This window comes from Acromyrmex echinatior, chromosome 6 (assembly GCF_024713525.1).
Source record: "Acromyrmex echinatior isolate Ae372 chromosome 6, ASM2471352v2, whole genome shotgun sequence".
NCBI classification, from domain to species: domain Eukaryota; kingdom Metazoa; phylum Arthropoda; class Insecta; order Hymenoptera; family Formicidae; genus Acromyrmex; species Acromyrmex echinatior.
Window position 1 is genome coordinate 7,335,783 of NC_141857.1, and position 22,235 is coordinate 7,358,017.

The 22,235-nt window shown below is 35.3% G+C and overlaps 3 protein-coding genes and 1 pseudogene across 4 annotated transcripts in view; 1 reads left to right on the plus strand and 3 right to left on the minus strand.

Moving 5' to 3' along the window:
- The window catches only part of CrebA (Cyclic-AMP response element binding protein A), a 39,835-nt gene extending 36,504 nt beyond the window's left edge, over positions 1-3,331 (minus strand). The window contains exon 1 of the mRNA XM_011069408.2: positions 2,769-3,331. The gene's annotated coding sequence lies outside the window, so the exon portion shown is untranslated. The remainder of the gene's footprint in view (positions 1-2,768) is intronic.
- A 5,255-nt stretch (positions 3,332-8,586) lies between these two features.
- LOC105154130 (uncharacterized) lies at positions 8,587-13,488 on the minus strand. The gene is made up of 5 exons (XM_011069448.2): positions 13,246-13,488; positions 11,562-11,636; positions 11,144-11,453; positions 10,580-11,022; positions 8,587-10,090 (listed from the first exon to the last, which is right to left on the minus strand). The coding sequence occupies exons 3-5, from the start codon at positions 11,367-11,369 to the stop codon at positions 9,488-9,490; spliced, it is 1,272 nt and encodes a 423-aa protein (XP_011067750.2). The 5' UTR covers positions 11,370-11,453; positions 11,562-11,636; positions 13,246-13,488; the 3' UTR covers positions 8,587-9,487.
- Positions 13,489-17,913: 4,425 nt separating this feature from the next.
- uif (sushi, von Willebrand factor type A, EGF and pentraxin domain-containing protein uif) overlaps positions 17,914-22,235 on the minus strand; it is a 54,820-nt gene continuing 50,498 nt past the window's right edge. For both annotated transcript variants that reach the window (XM_087406926.1, XM_011069410.2), the window contains 5 exons: positions 21,519-22,156; positions 20,680-21,029; positions 19,794-19,996; positions 19,313-19,429; positions 17,914-19,007 (listed from right to left, as the gene is read on the minus strand). In XM_087406926.1, the coding sequence (XP_087263052.1) occupies positions 18,976-19,007; positions 19,313-19,429; positions 19,794-19,996; positions 20,680-21,029; positions 21,519-22,156 (1,340 nt within the window). In that variant the 3' untranslated portion in view covers positions 17,914-18,975. The remainder of the gene's footprint in view (positions 19,008-19,312; positions 19,430-19,793; positions 19,997-20,679; positions 21,030-21,518; positions 22,157-22,235) is intronic.
- LOC147909333 (uncharacterized) lies at positions 17,977-18,828 on the plus strand (annotated as a pseudogene).

Sequence of the window (22,235 nt, forward strand, 5' to 3'; positions counted from 1 at the left end):
ATTTAGATAAATCATCGTGCGTTAAATTATATACAGCGCTCAAACATAGTGAACAAAAAGTTGACATTCTAACTTGCATGTCATTATTTTAATAATTATTTTAACAATGGAACAAAATGATTTTCCAATTTGTAACGTAAAATGGAATTTTTTTGGCCCAGATTTAGATAATACCCTACAGACAATACCCACATCAAGATTGAAACATATAAGTTATCTTAAAACGTTTTCAAGACATTTTAAGATATATCTCATATCCTGATTTTGGATATGCGTGCTACCTAGATATTTTTCAAAATTTTGACCAAAGTTATTCCGATTATATCAAAATTATTTATGATATCTAGTTAAATTTTTAGATACTTTAACAAAATTGTTCTTTCCATGTATACGTTAGTGAGATGGCAAAAATCTTTCACTGTTTTCTTTTTTTTTAAATTTCACACCAATAAAACGATGTATCAGTTTCTTCATGAAAGGCATCGTCTCAAATATTTATATCCGCGTAACGATAACGTATTCATTATAAACAATCCATTACTCAACGTTTGCGACACCTTGTATATAACATGTCATATCGCGATATACTTATTGCTATTGAAATCGCTTGAAAATTATTTCCGAACGTATCTATTCTATTACTTCCGCTGATAATTAATTCGCAGATATTGACGTAACACTGCGTGCGTTATTCTTTAAAAATAAATAAACAACAAAGAAGCACACGTGCACACACACATATAGGCCAAAACGCAAGTTGTTGTTACACGATTTCTATTTATCCATTTTAAAAAATTATATAAACGTTTCGACTGTTAAATCCAGTCATCACTGACAATTATGTTTTTCAAAAGGAGATTTGATGCAATATGTTAAAGATCTTGTTTGTTAAACTCTTTGAGATTTTATATACAAGATGAATGTAAAATTTAACAATCACTGCGAATAAGTTATCGATCAATAGTTAGGTAATTTATGTCACTGACGATGACTGGATTTAACAGTCGAAACGTTTATGTAATTTTTTAAAATGAATCAATCAGATAGAAATCGTGTAAACACAACCTGCGTTTTGGCCTATACATGTGCTCTTTTATTGTTTATTTATTTTTGACGTAGTTCAAAGAGCCAGTTACTATAATTTGTTCGTTATTCTTTAATTTTATTAAATTTTATTAAATTGATCAATTTCATTATTTTTATTTCAATATTATTATTTCAGCTTCAGTTTGTGATTACATTTTCAATTTCGATAGTAATTGACATGCATAACTGGAAGGTGTTTCAACAAAATTTCATAACATGTTTGCTTCTTTTTTTCTTCTTATTTTTTTCAAATAACATGGCCTGTTCGCGCAAATGTCACTTCCAATATAATCATCCGGCTTCGTTCTTTCCGACCTATCGACGCGCGAACGATTCCACGTAACCGCAGTCGATGCTAATCAAAACTGGTATTTCTGGAAAGAAAAAGAAAAGATGAATCGATCGATGCCGATGAGAATACAAGATCCGCATGTTTCAGAAACACTGTTTTTATCAATAGCGATTCGCGCAATTGCGAGGAGCACGTGAAATGTTCTTATCGCGGCGTGATGCGTCAAACTTATAAATACTATCCTCAACAAATTTTATCGCTATAAGGATGAAAGTTTCGTTTCACCTTTAATACGCATGATTTGAACATTCCAGGCATCGCTGTCAGCAAAGATTGCGATACAATCCACCGAACATGATAAATTTATTCCATTTATTTTATCCCATAATTAGAGAAAGAAGTATCTAGTAACAACTATACATATATATGTAGATGACAGCTATAATACAAGTTTTATATGTAGAAATAATGTACATAATTGAATAAATAGTTATTGCAATTGTAGGATAGTTTCTTCAACTATATATTACTTCTATATAATATAAAACTTGTATAATATTGTCACACTTGTAAAAAATTTCTACCATGTAGAAATTTTTCTCTTACTACAATATTATCGCTTAATAATCACTATTTCACGCAGTTGCGACCAAAGATGGATCGATTCTCGTGATGTTGCGAGAGAATTATCCTGAGGGGTTCATCAATCGCGGCGGGAGGAGCTCCACATTCCATGAGCGTCGCATCACTCGCCTTTGCGACTGAAGCCTGTATCAGACTATGCATTGGAGATTGAGGATTGCAAATTGGAGATTAGAATAGAAAGCAGTTTTGCAACTATTGCGAGATTCTCTAATATGCTTGGTTTGTACACTTAGATCGAGTGAAGAACTAAAGTAAAAACCAATCATTTTAGCTTTAAGAAAGAATCTTACAACATCGGGAAAGCTACTTTTTCTGCTGGACGCAGCCAATCTCTTGGGAATTCACCGCGCCCGGTGTTTAGACGGTGAGTAGCCGGCCGCGAGGAGTGAAGTGACCCCAGCAGCGAGCGATGATAGATCCGGTCGTCGTAATCGGATCGGAGTGCACCAGATGGAACGGAGCGCCGGCGCGGCGCGGCGGCGCGTGCACGTGCACCGGGTGCGTGCATCTGCATCCGCCGCATCGCATCGCATCGCGTCGCGTCGCGTCGCGCCGGCCGTCTTTGCGCGCTGCAGCGTGCCATGAGCCATGAGCGTCTGTCGAGTAGCGGTACCAGCACTACCAGCGCACGCGAGCACCGCGGCATGGGAAGATTGATGAAAAAAAAGGAAAAAGAGGAAAAAGAAGAAGAAGAAGCAAAGGGGAGAAGATTGTAGAGCTGCGTGCAAGTTAAATTGTTACTCACCGAACGAAAGACGGACGTGGAAGGAAAGAGTAATCTCTTTCGTTGACCTCCGAGATGTCAGACGAGCGGGGAGTCACAGAGGCTGGTGACTTTTTCTAAGTATTATATATTATTTTAAGGCACAACACTCTGTATATATATATATATATATACATATATCGCTCGCTCACGAGCGGTCCCGATGACGACGACTGCGCCAATGAACGAGCCGAAGAAAGCGGGACGATGCGGCGGGATCGATAGCCAACACCCGCGCATCCACGACGAGAGTTGTCAGCCGAGTTGTCCTCTCCAATCGCAATGAACCGGCTGTTTCGCAAATCGCTCGAACGCGCAACCTTAATCAGGGTATTGGCACGCCGCTATCGATTTTCGGTTATTCTGTTATTCGGTACGGTATCGCGGAAAGGTTCTGCTTGCCTGCTTTCCGTTGGAGAACGAATGAATCAGAATGAACCGAGACCAGAGCACCAGAGCACCAGAGCACCAGAGCACCAGACAGCACCAGACAGCACCAGACAGAGCCAGAGCAGAGTGCCCGTGGAGGCCGGATGCGCGCGGTACGACGTTCTCCGTGTGAATGTGAGACCGAGCACTCCGGGCAGTTCGGGCAGCGGCCAGAACCGGCGACGGTCGCACGTGCTGGCGCCGCAAGGCACTTGAATCGCTGCCGCTCGGCCAATAGCGACGAACCACCTGTTACCAGCGTACTGAGCTATCAGTTGAACAGTGAACGGCTAAGATGCGCGCGCAGCCTTATCAGTTGTGACGCGCGTCGCCGAGCGGACTTTTAAAAGTCCGCGTGAAACCGCCCCGATTTTCGGCGACGCGACGCGACGCGACGCGTCTCGTAAACATCGCGTCAAGAGACACACTATATAGTCTACGAAAGAAAAACTAGGTCATCGAACTAACAATTATGAGTCTTAGAAGCGAAATAATGAGGTGACGCGCGAGGAGTTGCAAGTATCTAAGAGATTATCGGTGGCGATGCCTTCCATAATTTATTTAGTGATACGAGTATTATTCTGTCTTTGTTACTCATGGATTGCAAAGAAAAATAGAACGACACTTGTGTCACTAAATGGAAGGCAACCGGTGTTGATAAACATTTTGTTTCTCAACAAGGAGTAAGTGTTTCTTATACAACTTTTTGTATTGAATTGGATGTTTTCAAAAAATTCCATTTCTTTAGTTTTTAGGAATTCGCGCTTTGAATTTCTTATGTAATAATGTAAATTCATAATAAATATACTGTAAAATGTATGTAAACTAACTTTGGTGCAAATTTTGATAATGTTCAATAAGAACTGAACCGGAATCGAAAATCGTTTCATAACTTTTTTTCTTAGATGAATTGAAACTGAAACTAAATTCTATAAAGTTATAATATCGAAATTATAACGGAATCAATCTTTGGCTGCGTTTCACTTAACGCTCGCAACGCTCGCAAGCATCTTTTGTCCTTGTTTAATATTTGATAAACAACAAGGATAAAATGATTCCACAAGAGTTGCGAGCGTTAAGTGGAACGCAACCCTTTTTCTCTTTACAGTGGAAGATTCTCTCTCTCTCTCTCTCTCTCTCTCTCTCTCTCTCTCTCTCTCTCTCTCGTTCACTCATTCGCTTATATTATCATCGCAATTTTGATTTAAGTCCCTGTACATTTATACATATAATACACGTATAAAATATTATATTAAATATATTTTTAAATTTTTATTTTTTTCCAAATACACAAATACGATTTAATAGAATAAATATAATAAAAAGTCACTTTAAATTTTAAACTCTTTCCCTATCGCATGAGTAACTATAATCGAAAAAATTGTTAAAAAATCGTAACTTTTAGAGTTACGGCTTCTTCACTAGTCAAGGAATCGAAATTAAACTACAACTTATTCGATATTAAATCATAACTAGAACCGAACTGAAAAAATTTTTCAGTCCGAGTGTCTGATAACATGTATGTCTGGATCAAAGTTACTTTATTTTGTAATATGTAATAGGTGTACAAATAGCTATAAGAAATTTAAATATTTTTTAATATTTAATTATTAATTATTAATTATTTTATAATACATGAAAATGAATATTATGATATAAGGTTTTATCGTTTTATCATTTATGTATAATTTTGATATAATAAAATAATGAAATTTAAAAAATTACACTGATTTACACAAGGTTTCCGTTTTTCATGGCTGAACAATGATCATTTTGTTTCTCAGATTATTATTCTACTCCATAAAATAAAAGAAAAATTTATAAATTGTTAACCAGTTTTGTTTGAAGAAAAGATTTCACATAAAGAAGTTTCAGATAAAGAAAAGAAAGAGATCTGATGTCTTCTGAAAGTTTATGAAATTTAGATGAATTCGATTCTGTAGGGATTTTAAAATTTTCATGTTTCAGAAAAATAATTTGATTATCATATCGTGAAATTCAGTTTTAGAAATTTTAGGAAATTCCTGATATATGGAAGATAAAATTTTGTTTGAGTTTGAATGTATAGCCTGAAAATGTTATATTTTAAAAGGATAGTAACCTCCAATGAAGAAGGATCTAAAATGTCACAAGGTTTATAATCAGAGTTCAGAATTTAATTTAAAAATCAATATCTACAGTCTAAATCTCGTGCAGTGAAATCTCACTTCAAAAAGGTGAAAACACAACCATTTCTGAAAAAAAGTGAAAATATTTCACTTAAAAAAGAATGACAATTCTCACTCTTTTTAGAGTAAATTTTCATTTCAAAGGAGTAAAATCTTTTTTTGAAAGTGAAAATTGTCACTCTTTTTCAAGAAGTGAAATATTTTCACTTTTTTTCAGGGATGGCTGTATTTTCATTTTTTTAGAGTGAGATTTCACTACATAAAACAATAATAAAATAAAATTGATAACTTGATATTTGATATATAAATATAATATAAAATAATGTAATAAAAAATACTTTGCGATAAAAATTCTTCATTACGTTTTTGCTTTCTCAAAATCTGTGAATGTTAAATTTGTTTTAATGTTTTGTTCTTTTTCAGCAGCTAAAAATACATGAAAATCATTATTTAAATGTAAGGAAATAGAAACTTTGTAAATTAATGTAAAGACCGCTATAATTCATTTTATTTTATTTCCCAACTTTCTTCTTTGTCGAGACATTCGTCACAAGAAAGAACGATTCGTTTGTGTTCCGATTTGTAAATCGGAGAGATTGGAGTCGAATGCGGTGATGCGATGGTTCTGGATAATAATAGCATGGTAGGGCCTAACAGACTTAACGGTATGCGGGTGCGGAAAGCAATGCGGGCAATCGATGCACGCACCCGCGACCGAACGCATTGAAGTATGCATCTCATTCCGAGGCAATTATTTAACGATTGATGAAAACGCTTAAATATTTCTTACAATGGACCCGTTCTTTTAGTTGCAGGAGTTCCTGGACTTTGTTCCTCTTTTTTTTCGGTCGCACAATGTCCGACATGCAGGACATCACAATTGTATTAGGTGTTGGAATTAATTCGTAGCGTTTTTTAATGAAAGAATGTTATTTATTTCACATGAGCATTAAAAAATACATTAATGAAAGTACTTCCCATCACTTGTAAAACGCTACGAATTAATTCCAACACCTAATATTTTCCTTTTAAATAAATTTCTCTCCTATAGAAAACGTTTCTATTCCTGTCATGATCTATTAAATTTTTAGATTGAATAGACTTTAAATAGGTTTTCTGTTAAAGTAAAAATCTCCTTGAATTTTCTAAAAAAAAAAAAATAATATTTTAATAGCAAGGATATACACTTGGAAAGTTTTATTTTTATTCATTTGTAACTTCAGAATTAAATGCTTCGATAAATTTTCACAAAGACAAAAAACGAACGAGTTTTCATAGTACCTATATGTATATAATATAAGACTATATACTCGTAGTACTATATACGCTATGTTTTGCATTGCTTTATTGAAGATTTATATAGATCTATATTGGCGTGCTCTTGGCATAAACGTGCCAAAATGTGCGTACACAGATTTAAACTTATCTGTATAATACGCTTCTGTTTATTGTAAACAAAGGATGAAAACTATACAGTCATTATCCTATCTAGCGCAATAAATGTGCGATGGATGAAAGATGAAACTGGGCTACGGAAGAGTCAGTTGGTTCACAGGTGCGAATCGTCATCGAGTTTCTGTGTCTCTCGGCTTGCCGTTAATTATGTCAATTCGCAACGCGTATCGCGACACGCAGTTTACGCGGAGGACACGCGGGTCCCGTGTCGTCTAGCGACACCGGATATTCAATTAGCGGAAAGAGGTCTTACCTCCTTTGCCCGCCATCGCCCCCATTGGGAAAGCAAGTCGCGCGGCACGGCAGAAATTGTTCGGACTCGTTTAGGCGTTGAATAATAAAATTACAGCGCACATTGTTGCGTGCACAATAGGATATGATATTCATTCAGCCGCCCTTACAGAAATCCAAGTTAATACTGAAAATTACTCATTTTGAATATTACAGCAGATAAATATCATTTTACTGTTAATTGTAAGAAAAATGATTATTCAGTTTATTTTTTTCTTTTCAGTTACGGGGGAGGGAGAGGGGGTTATCTTTAACAACAAATATTATCTTGATAATATAGTCTCAAAATATATTTATTACAAATTTGACAAAGAAATTCATTGTCGTAGATGCTCAAAACAAGGATTTAGTTACTTTTGAAGAATATTACAAAATTTTATCGAAAGAATCATTTTTTGTAATATAAAGTAAATTTAATAATCATGATTGAAGTACATATACATATATTAAATTTACTATGATTCAGGATATAAATTTGAATAAATAAGTTTGTAATGAACTTATGACGGATTTGCAAAAAATGAATTATGTGTATATTTGTTTATTTGAAGCAAATATGTATTTTTTTATGCGTACTTGAGTTTAAATACTTGATAACTCATTTCGGACCGTATATCATGTAGAAATAATTTACATTAATATTACATAAATACATATACATATAGAAAAATGTCATTTTATTGTATTATTAAGAAAAGTAATTAGTCAGTTGGTTTTTTTTTCTTTTAAGTAATTGTTATCTTTAACAAAGAATATTTTCTTAATAACAGTTTTAAAATATACTTATAACAAGAAAATATTATATAAAATTTTGTCAAAGAAGTTACTTCATATAATAAACAATTCGAATTTGTTTAATAATCTTGTATATTAAATAATATTGAAGTATTAAATTTTTACTAGGATTCAAAATATATTTAAAATAAATTTGATGCAATTATGATGGACTTATGATAGATTTGCGGATATATGAATTTTTTTAAATATTTGAAACAAGTAATTAAAATATTTGAATACAGTATACATTTTTATATATGTAAAACCAGTAAATAATGATGCTTTTAATATTCAAAATAAATAATTAATTACTATCAGTATTAAATTTCTGTAAGAGCGGCAATTCATTTGCTACCGTTTCACGTACATGGCTATCGATTTTATAATTATCTCATGACACCTCATCGTGTCGCGACATTTCATCCATATATCGGCATATATGCATATCTCAGTGATCATATTGTATAATATATAATTTATTAATAATTTATTAATTGTCCTCAGCGAATAATCTATGAAAATATCTCGCGTGCCATAGCTCTTAACGTTGACATAGAGTTAGTTTCATCAATAGACATTGCGTGCAAAAGAAAACAGAAAAAGAATGAGTCATAAAGGATTGTTATTTTTAACTCGTCGCTATTTGCAGTGCGCACGCGGAATGATGTGCGAATCTAGGGTTGATTTTTCAAAATAAAGAATTTTATTGGATTTTACTTGTTACAATGTATTGTTGAGTCCACACCACAAGTAGTAGAAAACTGTGTGTATCACCAATTACATGCTTCTCTCTGCAATAGGATTCTATATGCTCTTCTCCTCTTCTTTTTCAGGTACGATATAAGGCTGAACAAAATATGACCATGTGATTTTGTTCGGATTAAAATCTTCTGGATAATAGTATTATCATTTAAACTCGTATGCCTGCTCTTCGTTTCGTGTATTTATACATAAAGTAACTTACAAGTATAATATACGTGTGTGTGTGTGTGTGTGTGTGTGTGTATGTGTGTGTGTTTGTTTATTACGTTTGTATATTACGTAAAATACATTCTAATTTCGGTGTTTCTATCTCTCTCTTTCTCTCATTTGTTATAACAAAATAAATATTTATTTAATATATATTTCATACCGATATACAGCAAGCCAAATGTCACATTGTGAAAACATTTTTTAAAAATATTTTTAACGCATTGCAGCAGCGTACAATTAGTCTATCGCTAGTTCGCGATTAGTTTAGTCGGGACAATTAAATTGTGTAACGATATATAGAATAGATACTGAAGCGGGATAAATAAAAAGAACCGTCTCAATAAAATAATATCAAAATAACGATAATAATAAGCTTTCAAGAACACTTTTAACCTCACATTAAGACAATTAAGGCAAATAAGTTCAACATATATTCAGGCAAATAAGTTCAACATATATTATAAAATTCATATAGCTCTTTCGTGGTAAAAGACATCGTCGCGTAATAATGGCGCATGCATGACATAACGGAAAGACGTAACAAAGACGTGGTTAATTAGATTATGCGCGACAGGTCGTGAGAATGTCTAGATATTAAATAATGCGTACTTAAAATTCTTTTTTTAAAGCAGATTGTAATAACGCGGTACGCATTGACGTCACCAGCTTCTCCAGCTCCTCGACTTTCATCTTCAATATTTTGTTGTCCCTTTCCAGCTCGGTCGCTCTCCTGGTCATTTCCGATTCCTTAGCTTTCTTGTTCATCCGTGATCTTCGCGAAGCCTCATTGTTTTTCTCACGACACTCCCTATATTGAACGAGGGCGACATCCTCCTCGGAATCGCTTTCTTCGTAATATCTTTTCCTCCCGTTCTTATCCTTCGTCTTTGTACTGGTCACAGCGACTTTCTCCCTCTCTTTGCTTTTAATAGTCGCTACCCTCGTTCTCTCCGATCTTCGAGATGCTACGGGAGACTTGGTCGTGGACGAAGTTATCGTCGATGTTGCGCGAGTCTCCATCCTTCGACGCGGCGAAGGTGGCGCCGGCGCCGGCGCCGGCGCCGGCGCCGACGCCGATTCGTCGATCTCCTCCGTTTTTACCTTTGTGGGAGTAAATGATCGTACTGACGACGACGTTGTTGCGTGCGGTCTGACTTTCAACATCGCCGAAGAATCGGTAGATATATTATTTTCCAGCGAACGTACTTCATCCTGTAATAAAAATCAATTTTAGAATAAATCGTATGAGTAGTTATAGCGATTGAATCATCAAAATATCTCCTCCTATCAATCTCCTATCAAAATATCTCATAATGTGCATGAAAAGAATGGTTTTGTTGAAATATCGAAAAATTTAGCTAGATACAGGTTTCAAAAGAATTTCGTTTGGACCATCAAAATAATGTAAGAAACTCAAATATGAGCAATGCTGAAAAAAATCTAACATTCTCGTTTGAACGTCCGCTATAATTATTTTGATAGTCCAATAAAATTATTTTCAGATCTGTGTACTTGGCTAAATTTTTTATGAAGAAATTGATTACTAGAATGTTAAAACGTTTTGCAGCATTGACATCAACGTTTAAATGTTTTACATATTACATATATAATTATTCTGATGTTTCAACAAAATTATTTTCAGATCTAGCTAAATTTTGAGATACTTTCAACTAAATTCGTTTTATCTGTGTGTCAACGTACCTCCCAAAGGTACGACAATAAGTCGAAAGTATCCGATCCAGTCGTCTCGATCGTACGTAATTCATCCCATGTTTCGCGCTGATTTGCGACGGGGTTAAGTGATGAAGACGTCGGACAAGCGTAATTCAAATCATGACTCTTGGATTGGAGTGGCGCGCTAACATCTGCATCATACTGTTTGCTCGGCGAGGTGCTCTTAGAAGCTATAGATTTTGGTGACATTAACCATGAGCTGGATGTATTATTCTCCTCATTATTATATCCTAATCCGTATTTGTTAACGAGTTCCGATGGAGATAGCAGCAAATGACGGTTGTCATTTAATTCTTTAGTCATCTTAACGGTATCCATCTTCAAATCCAACTTCTCATCAGTCGTTTTCGTCAAATCCTTTAACTCTTCCTCTTTTACAATCGAATCGCCGTTACCCTCGTATTTCGTATCTGGAACAAAGCGAATCCATATACCAATGTTCTGCGTTGATTACATCGTTCCCGATGAATTAGGTAATGAAATTTCATGGAACGCCTAATAAAGTTATTTATATTATATATAAATGTATACCTGATAGTTTAAACGTAGCCGATTCACCTATATGAAAATCGCATTGACCCTGGAACGTATCCATGCACCAACTGCTCAGGTCCTGAAAGTCCTCTTCCCAGGCGGAAAGTGCCACGGAGTCCTCTTCTTTCGTAAGATTTGCCTTTGTGCGCGGGAATACCCAGGGCTCCTTCAAAAGTTCGGACTCCATCGTCGGGCTTAGCAGAGGAACTGTCTCCACCTTCATCGAGGTGGCATCTCCCAGTGGCCGCGATCTCACGCCACGAATAACAGATAACGGAAGCTGCTGACGGTTGCATGATTTTGATACCTGAAACGTTTGCATCTTCCCATCAATATCCGATTGTCCAGGTCCAGGTCCAGAACGCGATGTTTCACTGTCCCGAATCTTTTTTGTCAGAATCAGAACAGTACTTACGTTAATAACACCTCCTTCCTCAACTGAAATGTTGCTGGTTGTTGAACGTTCGTAGATGGGAGGGATTTTGGAAACCTAAAAAAGGTAATTGCATTGATTAATAAACACAATTTGTGATACAATCTAATTAATAATAATAATAATAATACTAATAATAATAGTATAATGTCAATAATAATATAAATATAAATATAAATACATTAATTTAATATTAATAATAAAATAATAAATAACAATCAATCAACTTGACGTTGCATTAAAGTTTATTAAACGTATAAGTAGATATATTTACTAGCCTTTTACTAAATTAATAAAATTCTTTAGAACAGACAATTAAATAGGCCGATTTAGTAAATGGACTCTCCAGACATCACATTGACGCGTAATTCCAAGAAAGTTATAACGTTTGTACGTATAATCTGATAACTAATATCGATCTACATCCATTCTAATCTTCATATTGCTGAGCAATATAAGCGAAATAGTAATTCATCATGATAATATCATATTATAAACCGAGAGATAGATCCTATCTTATGGATTATAAGATTACATCTGTGGCGTATGTAAAACGTTTGATAAATTTTGCATTCTTCCTTTCCCGTTTAGTGAATTTAAAGCTAGTTGTCTTTCAACAAAATATGATGTCTATCTTGATTTACGATATATTTCGAGCGCTATTATGCTTAGTCATCTTCGAGCTGCTCCAAAATGTTACGTCAGGCAACTTCCTATATGCAACTTATCTTATCTTTCCGTGCTTTCTTTGCAATTACACGTTAGCTCGATTATAGCAAGAAAAGCAAACAGTTTGTTGTTTCCGATATAATGTTATATCGCCATCGTACTTTATGCAAAAGACCTTGAAAATGTCTTTTAATTTCTCCACTTTTGTACGGACTAATAAAATTCATTATCGTCTTTATCTCATTTTTCTCCCTCGTGATATACCATTCTTTGTGAAACTGAATTAGACATGTTTTTTTTTCTTCCAAGGTTTATCGGTGGGCGGTCAAGGCGCACTGCAGGAAAAGCTACAGTCCGACTAGTAGACTAGGCCGAGACTGGTTACGTAACGTTCGCTTTGGCGTTCGCATGTGACTACTCCGATCCGAGTCTCGGCAGATCGGCGCGGGTTGCATCATACGGTTGCGGACGTCGGTCGCGGCGGCGCAGCACGGTGTGGTATATCGTAACTTGCGCACCTGATCGCGACCCTGCACTCGCGCGCATCAGTGCGACGCAAAATCATCGGGCCGGGAATACCCTCGAAGAAACTATATCTGTGTGACCTGAAAATATATAGTTGCGCCGCCGCCGACGGCGACGACAACGACGTCAACACGCGTCGCGCGCTCCAATCGATCCCTCGCGATCCTACGCAGCACCTTTCAATCGCTAGCGGGACCGACGGTTCCTGTCAATGATTCGCGACGACGAATTATACATCTACTTCCGTGTTTGTTGTTTTTTTTTTTATTGCTGCATTGGACCGCATTTGAACTTTCCTTCTTTCTTTTGCCAAGTGTCAAACAAATATCGATCTATATTTCACTTTAAGTACAGAACGTGTACGTTAGCTTAACTAAATAAAAAACAGACCTCAGATCGTTACATAATGAGCTGTACGAACTCTTTTACGCGGCGGAACGTCACATAACGATTTATATTCGAATTTACTCACCCTCCCTGAAACAATCGGTATCGGTGTATCTTCCACTTGGGCTGAGATAGAGCTGGTAGAAAAGACTCAAGAAGGGTCAAGTCCGTGTTCGCACTGTGCAACTGTTTTCACTTGCTCGTCTCGCGCGGCTGATGTGTCGGAATCAGGTGGACGTGCGTGCTTCGCTGTATACTCCGTCGTGTAGTCTCTTCGATCGTCGTCCGTGAAATGCGGTTGGAGAGGCGGTGGTGTCGGGGTTAAACCACGTCACGGGACAGTGTTGGGAGTACGATACGCATATACCGTCGTGGTAACGTCATCCGCGACGAATCGAAAGCCGTCGAAAGCGGAGTGAGCTCACCGAGAGCGAATCGAGGCGAATCGCGGCGCCCGCGCCGCCCGCGCCGTCGCGACGCGCCGGCCGGAACACGTCATGTGCAGTATTCGAGACGATAATCTCGCCGGGAGTCGATAATTTATTGTTCCCTCATGCTGGTCTCAACGCGCGATCGCTCGTTTATCTCCCTGGACCACGGCGTTTTCCAGCTTTTTTCTTTTCTTGACGTTGCACTTTACCGGTCGTTTACCGCAACCGACTGGAGCAAGCGTTTCTCTCGTCTTCTATAGTTCTTCGAGTCTCTTCTGAGTCTCTTGAAAATCTTGCTAGAGAGATTTTAATTAATTTGTAACATTATCGTTATTTATAATATATTTTAATTTTTTATCAATTGTATATATATATATATATATATATATATATATATATATATATATATGTATACTATGTGATGAAGTGACTCATAGAGAGACTAATTGGAAACATATTAATGGATGAATGTGTGTGTGATGTGTGGTGTGCGTGTGCGTGCGTACATGCGTGCGTGCGTGCGTGCGTGCGTGCGTGTGTGTGTGGAATTGGAACGCGACTTGCGCTCTTCGAGCTCTGAAAGCTTCGGCAAGAGAAAGCGTGCTGACCGGATATAAGAATAATTACGTCGTGCCGAATAAGAAAACTAATAGCGCAAGTCGACACTAATGAAAGTAAATGGACGAATAACGCCTTTAAATAAAATTTTCTTTACTTTCCAATACATATTCCAATCTTCGTAATAATATTTTGTTAAATTATTATAGAATTTATGTGGGCAATGCTATTAAAAGAATAAAAATAAAAATAATTGCAACGGTAATTTAGATTAAATGTCTCTCGTGTCGTGAATTGTACATAATATGGTAGCGCAGTTGCAAGTTGCTATTTTAGCACTATGTGTGTCTCGTTATCGTTCCTCGATGCAACCGAGTTGCGATAAGCACAGTCGACGATGGCTAGATGGAGTTGCAAGTGCAAACTCATGCTGCAATTTGTTATATGTATATGCAGTCAAGCAAGATTTATACGATGCTTTTTTACCAACAATTAACTCAAACAACATAATGATGTTCAAAATATGTTTCATAAATTAAAAAAATTAATTTCAGATGTGTTTAATAACTGTAATATAAACATTTCAAAATTCCATACATTTTTCAAATTATTTAATAAATCTTATAAAAATATTAAAAACGTTTTATAAGAGGTCTATTTAATGATTTTTTTACTAGTTTAAAATACAATTTTTTATACAAGACAATGGTTTAATAAACGTATCAAACATTAATAATTTATAGAACTTGCTTAACATTCTGTCCGAGAAGATTGTTGGGAAATCAACAATCGAAGAAAATATTTTTCCGCATAGACATAATAAGAATAGACTGTACATTTTGATGAAATCATTATAATTTTTAAAAAATGTAGCTTTTGAAACATCTCTCTCTCTCTCTCTCTCTCTCTCTCTCTCTCAAGTATCAAGTTGAAGAGAGATGCTAATTTGTTCAATTTTTTCTAACGAAGCGAAGGAATTTGTAAAAAGAATGTGTCGGAGAAAATGCATCTATACCTCTCTATTACGTCTATGCTTGCGTTTTTTCTGTTATTTACTGCTAGTACTGAAAATTAATAGTACATGTAACATAACTGTAGATTTTTGGTACTCGCAGTGTGAATAACGAAATAGCCTGTAGTTTTGCAATATTTTTATTCGATGTATCCATTTCGTTGAAGCTAAATTTGTATGAACAAACAAGGCCATTTAAAACTAAAATAGAGATACATTCCTCTTTATCATAAAAAAAAGATTTCTGGAATAATTTGATTATACGATACGGTTTCTGAAGACTGTTTCTTCCACGAATTCGTGTATGAGGAAACTGAATAAATTTGAAGGGTCTCAGCAATGACGCATTCCGCATATCAATGACTTCTCCTTTCTCGTCCACGTATATAATTATCGTACAAGCATCTACAGTCTTTCAACTGCAAAATGAGATTTTCTAAATGGCAGCAGATTTATGATAATCCAGTGAGGATTTTGGTTTTGTAACATTTAATATTAAATATTAAAAAGAGATATAATCGCAGAGAGACTGAGAGAGAGAGAGAGAGAGAGAGAGAGAGAGAGAGAGAAACACGAAAAGATATTTATAAAATTTTAATTCTGACAAAATTTATTTAAAGTTATTAACAAATATATGTATGCTTAGTATTAGGTGTTGGAATTAATTCGTAGCGTTTTTTAATGAAAGAATGTTATTTATTTCACATGAGCATTAAAAAATACATTAATGAAAGTACTTCCCATCACTTGTAAAACGCTACGAATTAATTCCAACACCTAATATATATATTAATATATTCATAAACATGTGTCAATTGTTTTTCTGATTAATTCAGGCACATTCTCGCATCTTAAATTATATTCAGGTTATTACATAAAATTGCTTTGTAAGAAATTTTTGATAAATAAAACACAGGAGTTGTTTACACAAACGAGTGACAATATCGATTCGAAGGATTGAAATTATTAAGTATTAATGTTATACGTTATAATACTCAGTCTATATCTCATTCTGTTTGTACTAATGATAAGCGCGATTCTGTAAAATTCTTATCTCTGACTGAAAATGGTTATCGATGAAGTGCAAAAATAAAAAGCATGTTTAAAACAACGATGAACCAAGAATGTAACGCGAATTATGAAGATCGCATTAAAGTATTATAAGTATAATATTTAATGAATTATTATTAAATATTTATTATAAAGTTTAAAATTTAGTTTTGCTAAATATTAATAGATATATCAATCTTTGTATGTTTAGTTCATAATCGCTTTAATGACAAAAGATTACAAGAAGGCTCGTGATATTGGAAATCGATGTAAGGATCAATTAATTTTATTGTATTACATGTATATATATAAATGCTGTATATATAAATGTATATATAAATGCTTAATTAAAACTATTTAGTTATAAAAAGGATAAGATATTAAAATACAAATTTATTATTATTAATAGTGTTGAAACGAAATCGTAATGATGTAGATGTTATTTGTGGTCTTAATATTCTGAAGCACAAAAGTTAGTGTGAAATTTTATATTTTATTCTATTTAAAAAACATTTTATACTGTTCTCTATTTTGCGTTAACAGAAAACGAAGAGTGCGAAAGGTCAAGTTTAACTGAATCTGCAGACAATGAACTCGAAAGAGGTAACGCGGTGGATGATGACGTTACTGATTTTATAGATGATAATGTGGATATTCATATTGATCCAGAAATGGCAGATAAAATCATGTCACATGACACGTCTCTATTGAATAACAAAGCCAGTCTGAGTCAGCAGAGAATGTATAAAGTAATACTAATAGAGGTGAATAAAAAAGTTACGGAAGTATAAAGATGGTTTAACGAGACGTTGAAAATCGATAATACTTTCATATATCTACCACGAGTTTGAGATACACAAGCAAAATATGAATATAATACATAAATAAAATGTAAACAATATAAATAAAATATAACATGTATAAAAATAAGAGTAAGAAATAAAATACCGTAGGACATTACTTAAATTAATTGGACTTTATATGAACTATTTAAGTTTTGCGATTTTTTTAAAATTTTTTTGTTGACAGTGAGTCCAAAATTAAAGATTGATCAGTATCAAAAGAAGAATCATTTTTGGATATTAAAAAAAGACATGAGACATTTTTAAATATTTACATGGTATAGTGAAGATTTTAAGAAAAGTAATATTTAGGTCATATTTTGGGTACCTAATGTGTACATTAATATAACATGTCTTTTTCCTTTTCGTTAAAATGTATTAAAGAAATGGAAAATAAAATAATTTTTAATATTATTTTTATAAGTTTTTTAATATAATTGACATGTCTATGGACGTATAAGAATACACAAAGAATTTTTCAAACAATTGATTTTACTTATTTACTTATTTACTTATCTCCACGACGTTTATCAGGTTTAATTAGAATTTATGAAATAATAAAAATAACAAAAAACCTTATAATACGTGTGTGTACACTCGTATGCCTATATATACATGGCTTATGTTCCAAATTCACTGCCAGTGCTGAAAATATACAGTATACATGAGATCTTCAGCGCTTCAGTGAATTTTGTAACACAGCCATTGATTTTTGAAAAAATTTCTTTATTTTGATTATAAACAAAATGTTGTGACAAAAATATAAACTATGGTAAATACGGTATCGTAAAGTATAAATATGGAGTTACAATAATATAAATTACGGAAATTAATAACTGGAAATAAAATACTGTAGAAGGTTTTATTGAAATACATTTTATTAATAAAAAAACAACTATTTGTTAAAAGTTTTTACAACATAAATGGAAAACAGCGTGGTAGGCATCGTTTGGTGCACGCTCGCCGCGCAGGCACAGAGGTCATATCGTTTGTCACACTGGGAGACTCTACACATTTCCTTACTTTTTTTTTTTTTACAGAGATATCGTCGCGTGAAAGAGTACACTGAATCTGAATGTTCAATGTTTTTTGGTCATCGCGAATGAACGGGATCTTCGGTGTCGTGGGGTTTCCCACGAGATTTCCCTCCTCGCTCTTTAACTTCCTGTCTTCCAGTTGCCGAAATCAAACTTGAAATCTGGTCGAACTTCTCCGTTGCGCTTTTTGTCGCACACTATTATATTACAATGTGATGCGTATACCTTCCGAGTAACAAAATATAAATCCACGTACGTATAGTTATATTAACATACAAGCACACAGTTTCTCTCATGTACGCACCGTCGATTGGTATGAGTTAATAAAAAGAGAGGGATGGGGTGATGTGATGGTGTTGGGAGACTGGGGTCCTTAACGTTCTATTAAATTACAAAAAAATACAACCTCGCGCGTCTCTTTAATCATTGAACACGCATCGAATTTCACTTCAAAAGACGGATTCCATTTCTTTTTTTTCTCTCTTTTGCGGTTCTCCGGCGTGGCTCGAATTTGCCAGACGCGTGCCGAAGCGACAATCGGTGCACGGTCTGCCGATCATCGTTCCAGGACTCTTGCGCTCGCCAGTTGTCGATCGAAGCGCATCTCTTGCGTCGACGCGAGATCTCGCGATTTCTATCGTTCTTTTCTCTCTCTTTCTCTCTCTCTCTCTCTCTTCATATCTGGGCGATCAGAATGATCGTGGATCTCGCGCGACGTCGTACAGAATGGTAATGTAATAAATAACAAGATCCGTCGATCGGTCGGGGAGCAACGACGACGACGTCGCTCGAAGGATGAGATATTGTCGTCGCTCCGTCTGATTACACTGATATCTCCCGCTTTTTCGTATTCTACGTTGGCGTGAAAGTCATTGTTCTACCCGGTCACTGGCCTTCGCTGTCGCTGTCGCTCTTATCTGCAAAATGGATATTTCGTAATGTTATTTGCTGCGCCGCTCGCTCGGAGACGTTTCTGAGATAGCGCGCTGACGTTTTCCAATCTGCTGTTAAATCAAGTGGAGCGGAAATTTGTTACGTGTTCTAATGATAGTAAATAGACGAAGGGAGTAATACACAGGCTTAAATTAATTAATAAATAAGTAGCCGGTCGTGCGCGTGACTTTGTTGCATCCGATCCTGTTGGCAGTAATTTTCGGATGGTTGCACGTATGATGAGCCGACGTTGATTAATATGATTACGAGGGTAGTTGCGGGATTGTACCTTTTTTACCGGTATACGCGTGACGCTTCAGTCTGTCGTAAAGATCATCTTTCGTGCCGTAAATACTGGCATTCGATCGGGCAAGACTGTTCATCTTGCCTCCATTGTGCAAGCTCTCTGTGTAAAAAAAAAGAAAAAAGAATTAATGAGCATTCTTAATACATTGCAATATGAATTATATGTAAAGGTAGATTGCTCGTTGCAGATTATTTATTTATGTATTCATCTCGTATTTATCGTGACAATAAATAATTCGGCCGCACTGACATTATTGAAATTTTTATCTTTATATAAGTGCTTGCAATATTTCATACAACATCCAGAAAAAAAGATGTAATAATCATGAAGATGTGCGCGCACACACACACACACACTCACTCTAGTTCTACATATAAAACTTGTAGGTATATTGCTATTTTTATAATTATCATTACATTTTTCTCAGAGTGTTTTATAATTTTCGTTACAGTTATTCGCCTACCTTTCATGTAAGTTTCATTGTAAAAATTGGGCATCTCCCAGCCATCCTCCTCGTCATCGTAATAATGAGCATACGTGCTGTGATGTGATGGCGCTATCGATTCGGCGTACGGTGTTGGCGCACCATAATAGAAATTTACTTGAGAGCCATTTTGATCGGTTGCCGGAGTAAGCATCTTCTTTGGCTCTTTCTTCTTAGATGCTCTATAAAAAAAAAAGATATATTGTTACCGATAAAATACGAATTTATAGTTTACTTAAATAATATTGGATTTTGACTCTTACCGAATAGCGAACAGTTTTAAAGTAATGACTGTTATTTTTTATAAAATTTTACGTTTTGATTATATTTTATATTCTTTATTTATTATTTATATTTTATATTTGTTCCTGTTGTGTGAGTTGTATTAAGTTTGCTGTAATGTAGAAATTTTTCAATTCTTCTGGCCAGTCAACTTTGATAGACTCGAATTTTTAGTAATTTGACTGATAGTTGTTTCAAGATTACTGTACACTCGCACAAATGCTTTGTCATCAATTACAGTTTTCATCTCTTTGTTGATAATGTAAAATGCTGATGTAAAAGTAAAGTCAAAACGCATACGGACGAACATTTATATGTATTGCAAATGAGGCGAATAATTGAAGGGTTTTTTTTAAATAACGTTTTTGCACACACAAAGCACCGCGCTGATTCCTACATCCCTCTTTTGTACCATTCATTATTTTATTAAAAATTTGAAAGTCTTATTTTATCCTATTTATTATCTAAAAAAAAATTACTAAAAAATTTCTTAAGATGCTCGAATGAAAGAGAAGTTTTCTGATATCGCAGATGTGACCGTTATCACATAGTGAGTATAGATTAATCAAATTTCTTTACCAACCTGACACATATCATCCAGACGAGCAGCACCACGAGAATGATCAGGATAACACCTCCCGCTATGCCACCGGTGATGTAGAAGAACTCGGACTTCTCCATGCAATGTTTGCCTGTGAAGCTGCCGCTGCATCTGCACGAAGGTTGCCCGCGAGAATCCTTCAGGCAGACGCCCTCATTGTCGCAGTAGCCCAGACACACGTCCGTGCATACAGTTCCGGTGCCATTGTATCCGGGCTTACACTCGCATTTGAAATCGCTAGTCTCAGGTATGAGTAAGCAGTAGGCATTTGCGTCGCAATGCATTTCCTCGCCGCTAGTTTCGCAAGGATTCGTGCAATCTGCTTTGTTTGTCTGTTAACAAATGTCGTTCGGCATACTATCTTAGTTTTCCATACATTAATAAATAATTTTACATTGAATAAATTTGTCAAAATATAAAATTCACTTAAAAAATTACATTTATGAAATTATTACATACATATAAAATAATTTCATAAATGTAATTTTTTAAGTGAATTTTATATGTGACAAATTTATATATATATAAAATCAAGTGAAAAAATATTTAAAAAAACGATTCTGCTGAGAAATCTAAAATTTTATTGAATAGATCTTAAAATAATTTTGTAGACCATAAAAATAATTATATTGGAAATTAAAAAATGATAAACAATGCTGCAAAAAAATTTTATTATTTTAGCAATCAATTTGAATAAAAAAAAAAATTATTTTAATCGTCCAATAAAATTATTTTCAGATCTGTATTTAACAAAAATTTCAATCTTTTAATAAAATCATTTTTCCCGTATAAATTTATTAATACTTTAGAATAAAACTTACAGCAGCAGATCCTTTAGTGCTGGTATTCGGCGGACACGGGATACAGAATGTTTGTTGCGGTTCCGATTGATAAGTTCCCTTCTTACATTCCACACACTCGTTGAGGGTGCCGTTGAGGAAAGTTCCAGGTTCACAGACTGGAAGCGAGCATTCCTCGATCGCTGCTGATCCCATATTCGGGGTTGTTCTGCCGAGTGGACAAGCCTGGCAGGATGCCTGTACCCCTTGAGTTCGGTACGTGCCACGTGGGCAAGGTTCGCATTTTCCTTCGACGGCTAACTGTTGTCCAGATCCACACTCGTCCCGGCATTCCTCCCTCGACACCGCCTCGGCGGTTCTCGTGGTCTTTCCAAGGCCGCATAGCTGACAAGAGAAGCTGCCCTCGTTTGGTTGATAAAATCCATGACCGCAGCTACGACAGAGACCTCCCAAATCGTCGTAGAATTTGCCGGCAGAACAACGTTCCTTGCAGTCCGCTGCGCTACGCGCTCCAGGACCCACGGTAACACTGGGACGACCGGCGATTATCGGACAGGAATTGCATTTTAATTGTCCGGACTCGTTCTGATAAGTACCCATAGGACAAGATACGCATTGTTGCGTTTCTTCATCATAGAATGTTCCCACTGCACATGGTACTGTAAAAGAATTGTTGATAATGAAATCGAGTTTCTCTCAAATGCATTTATTGACAGTTTATCGTCAAAAAAAAGCATG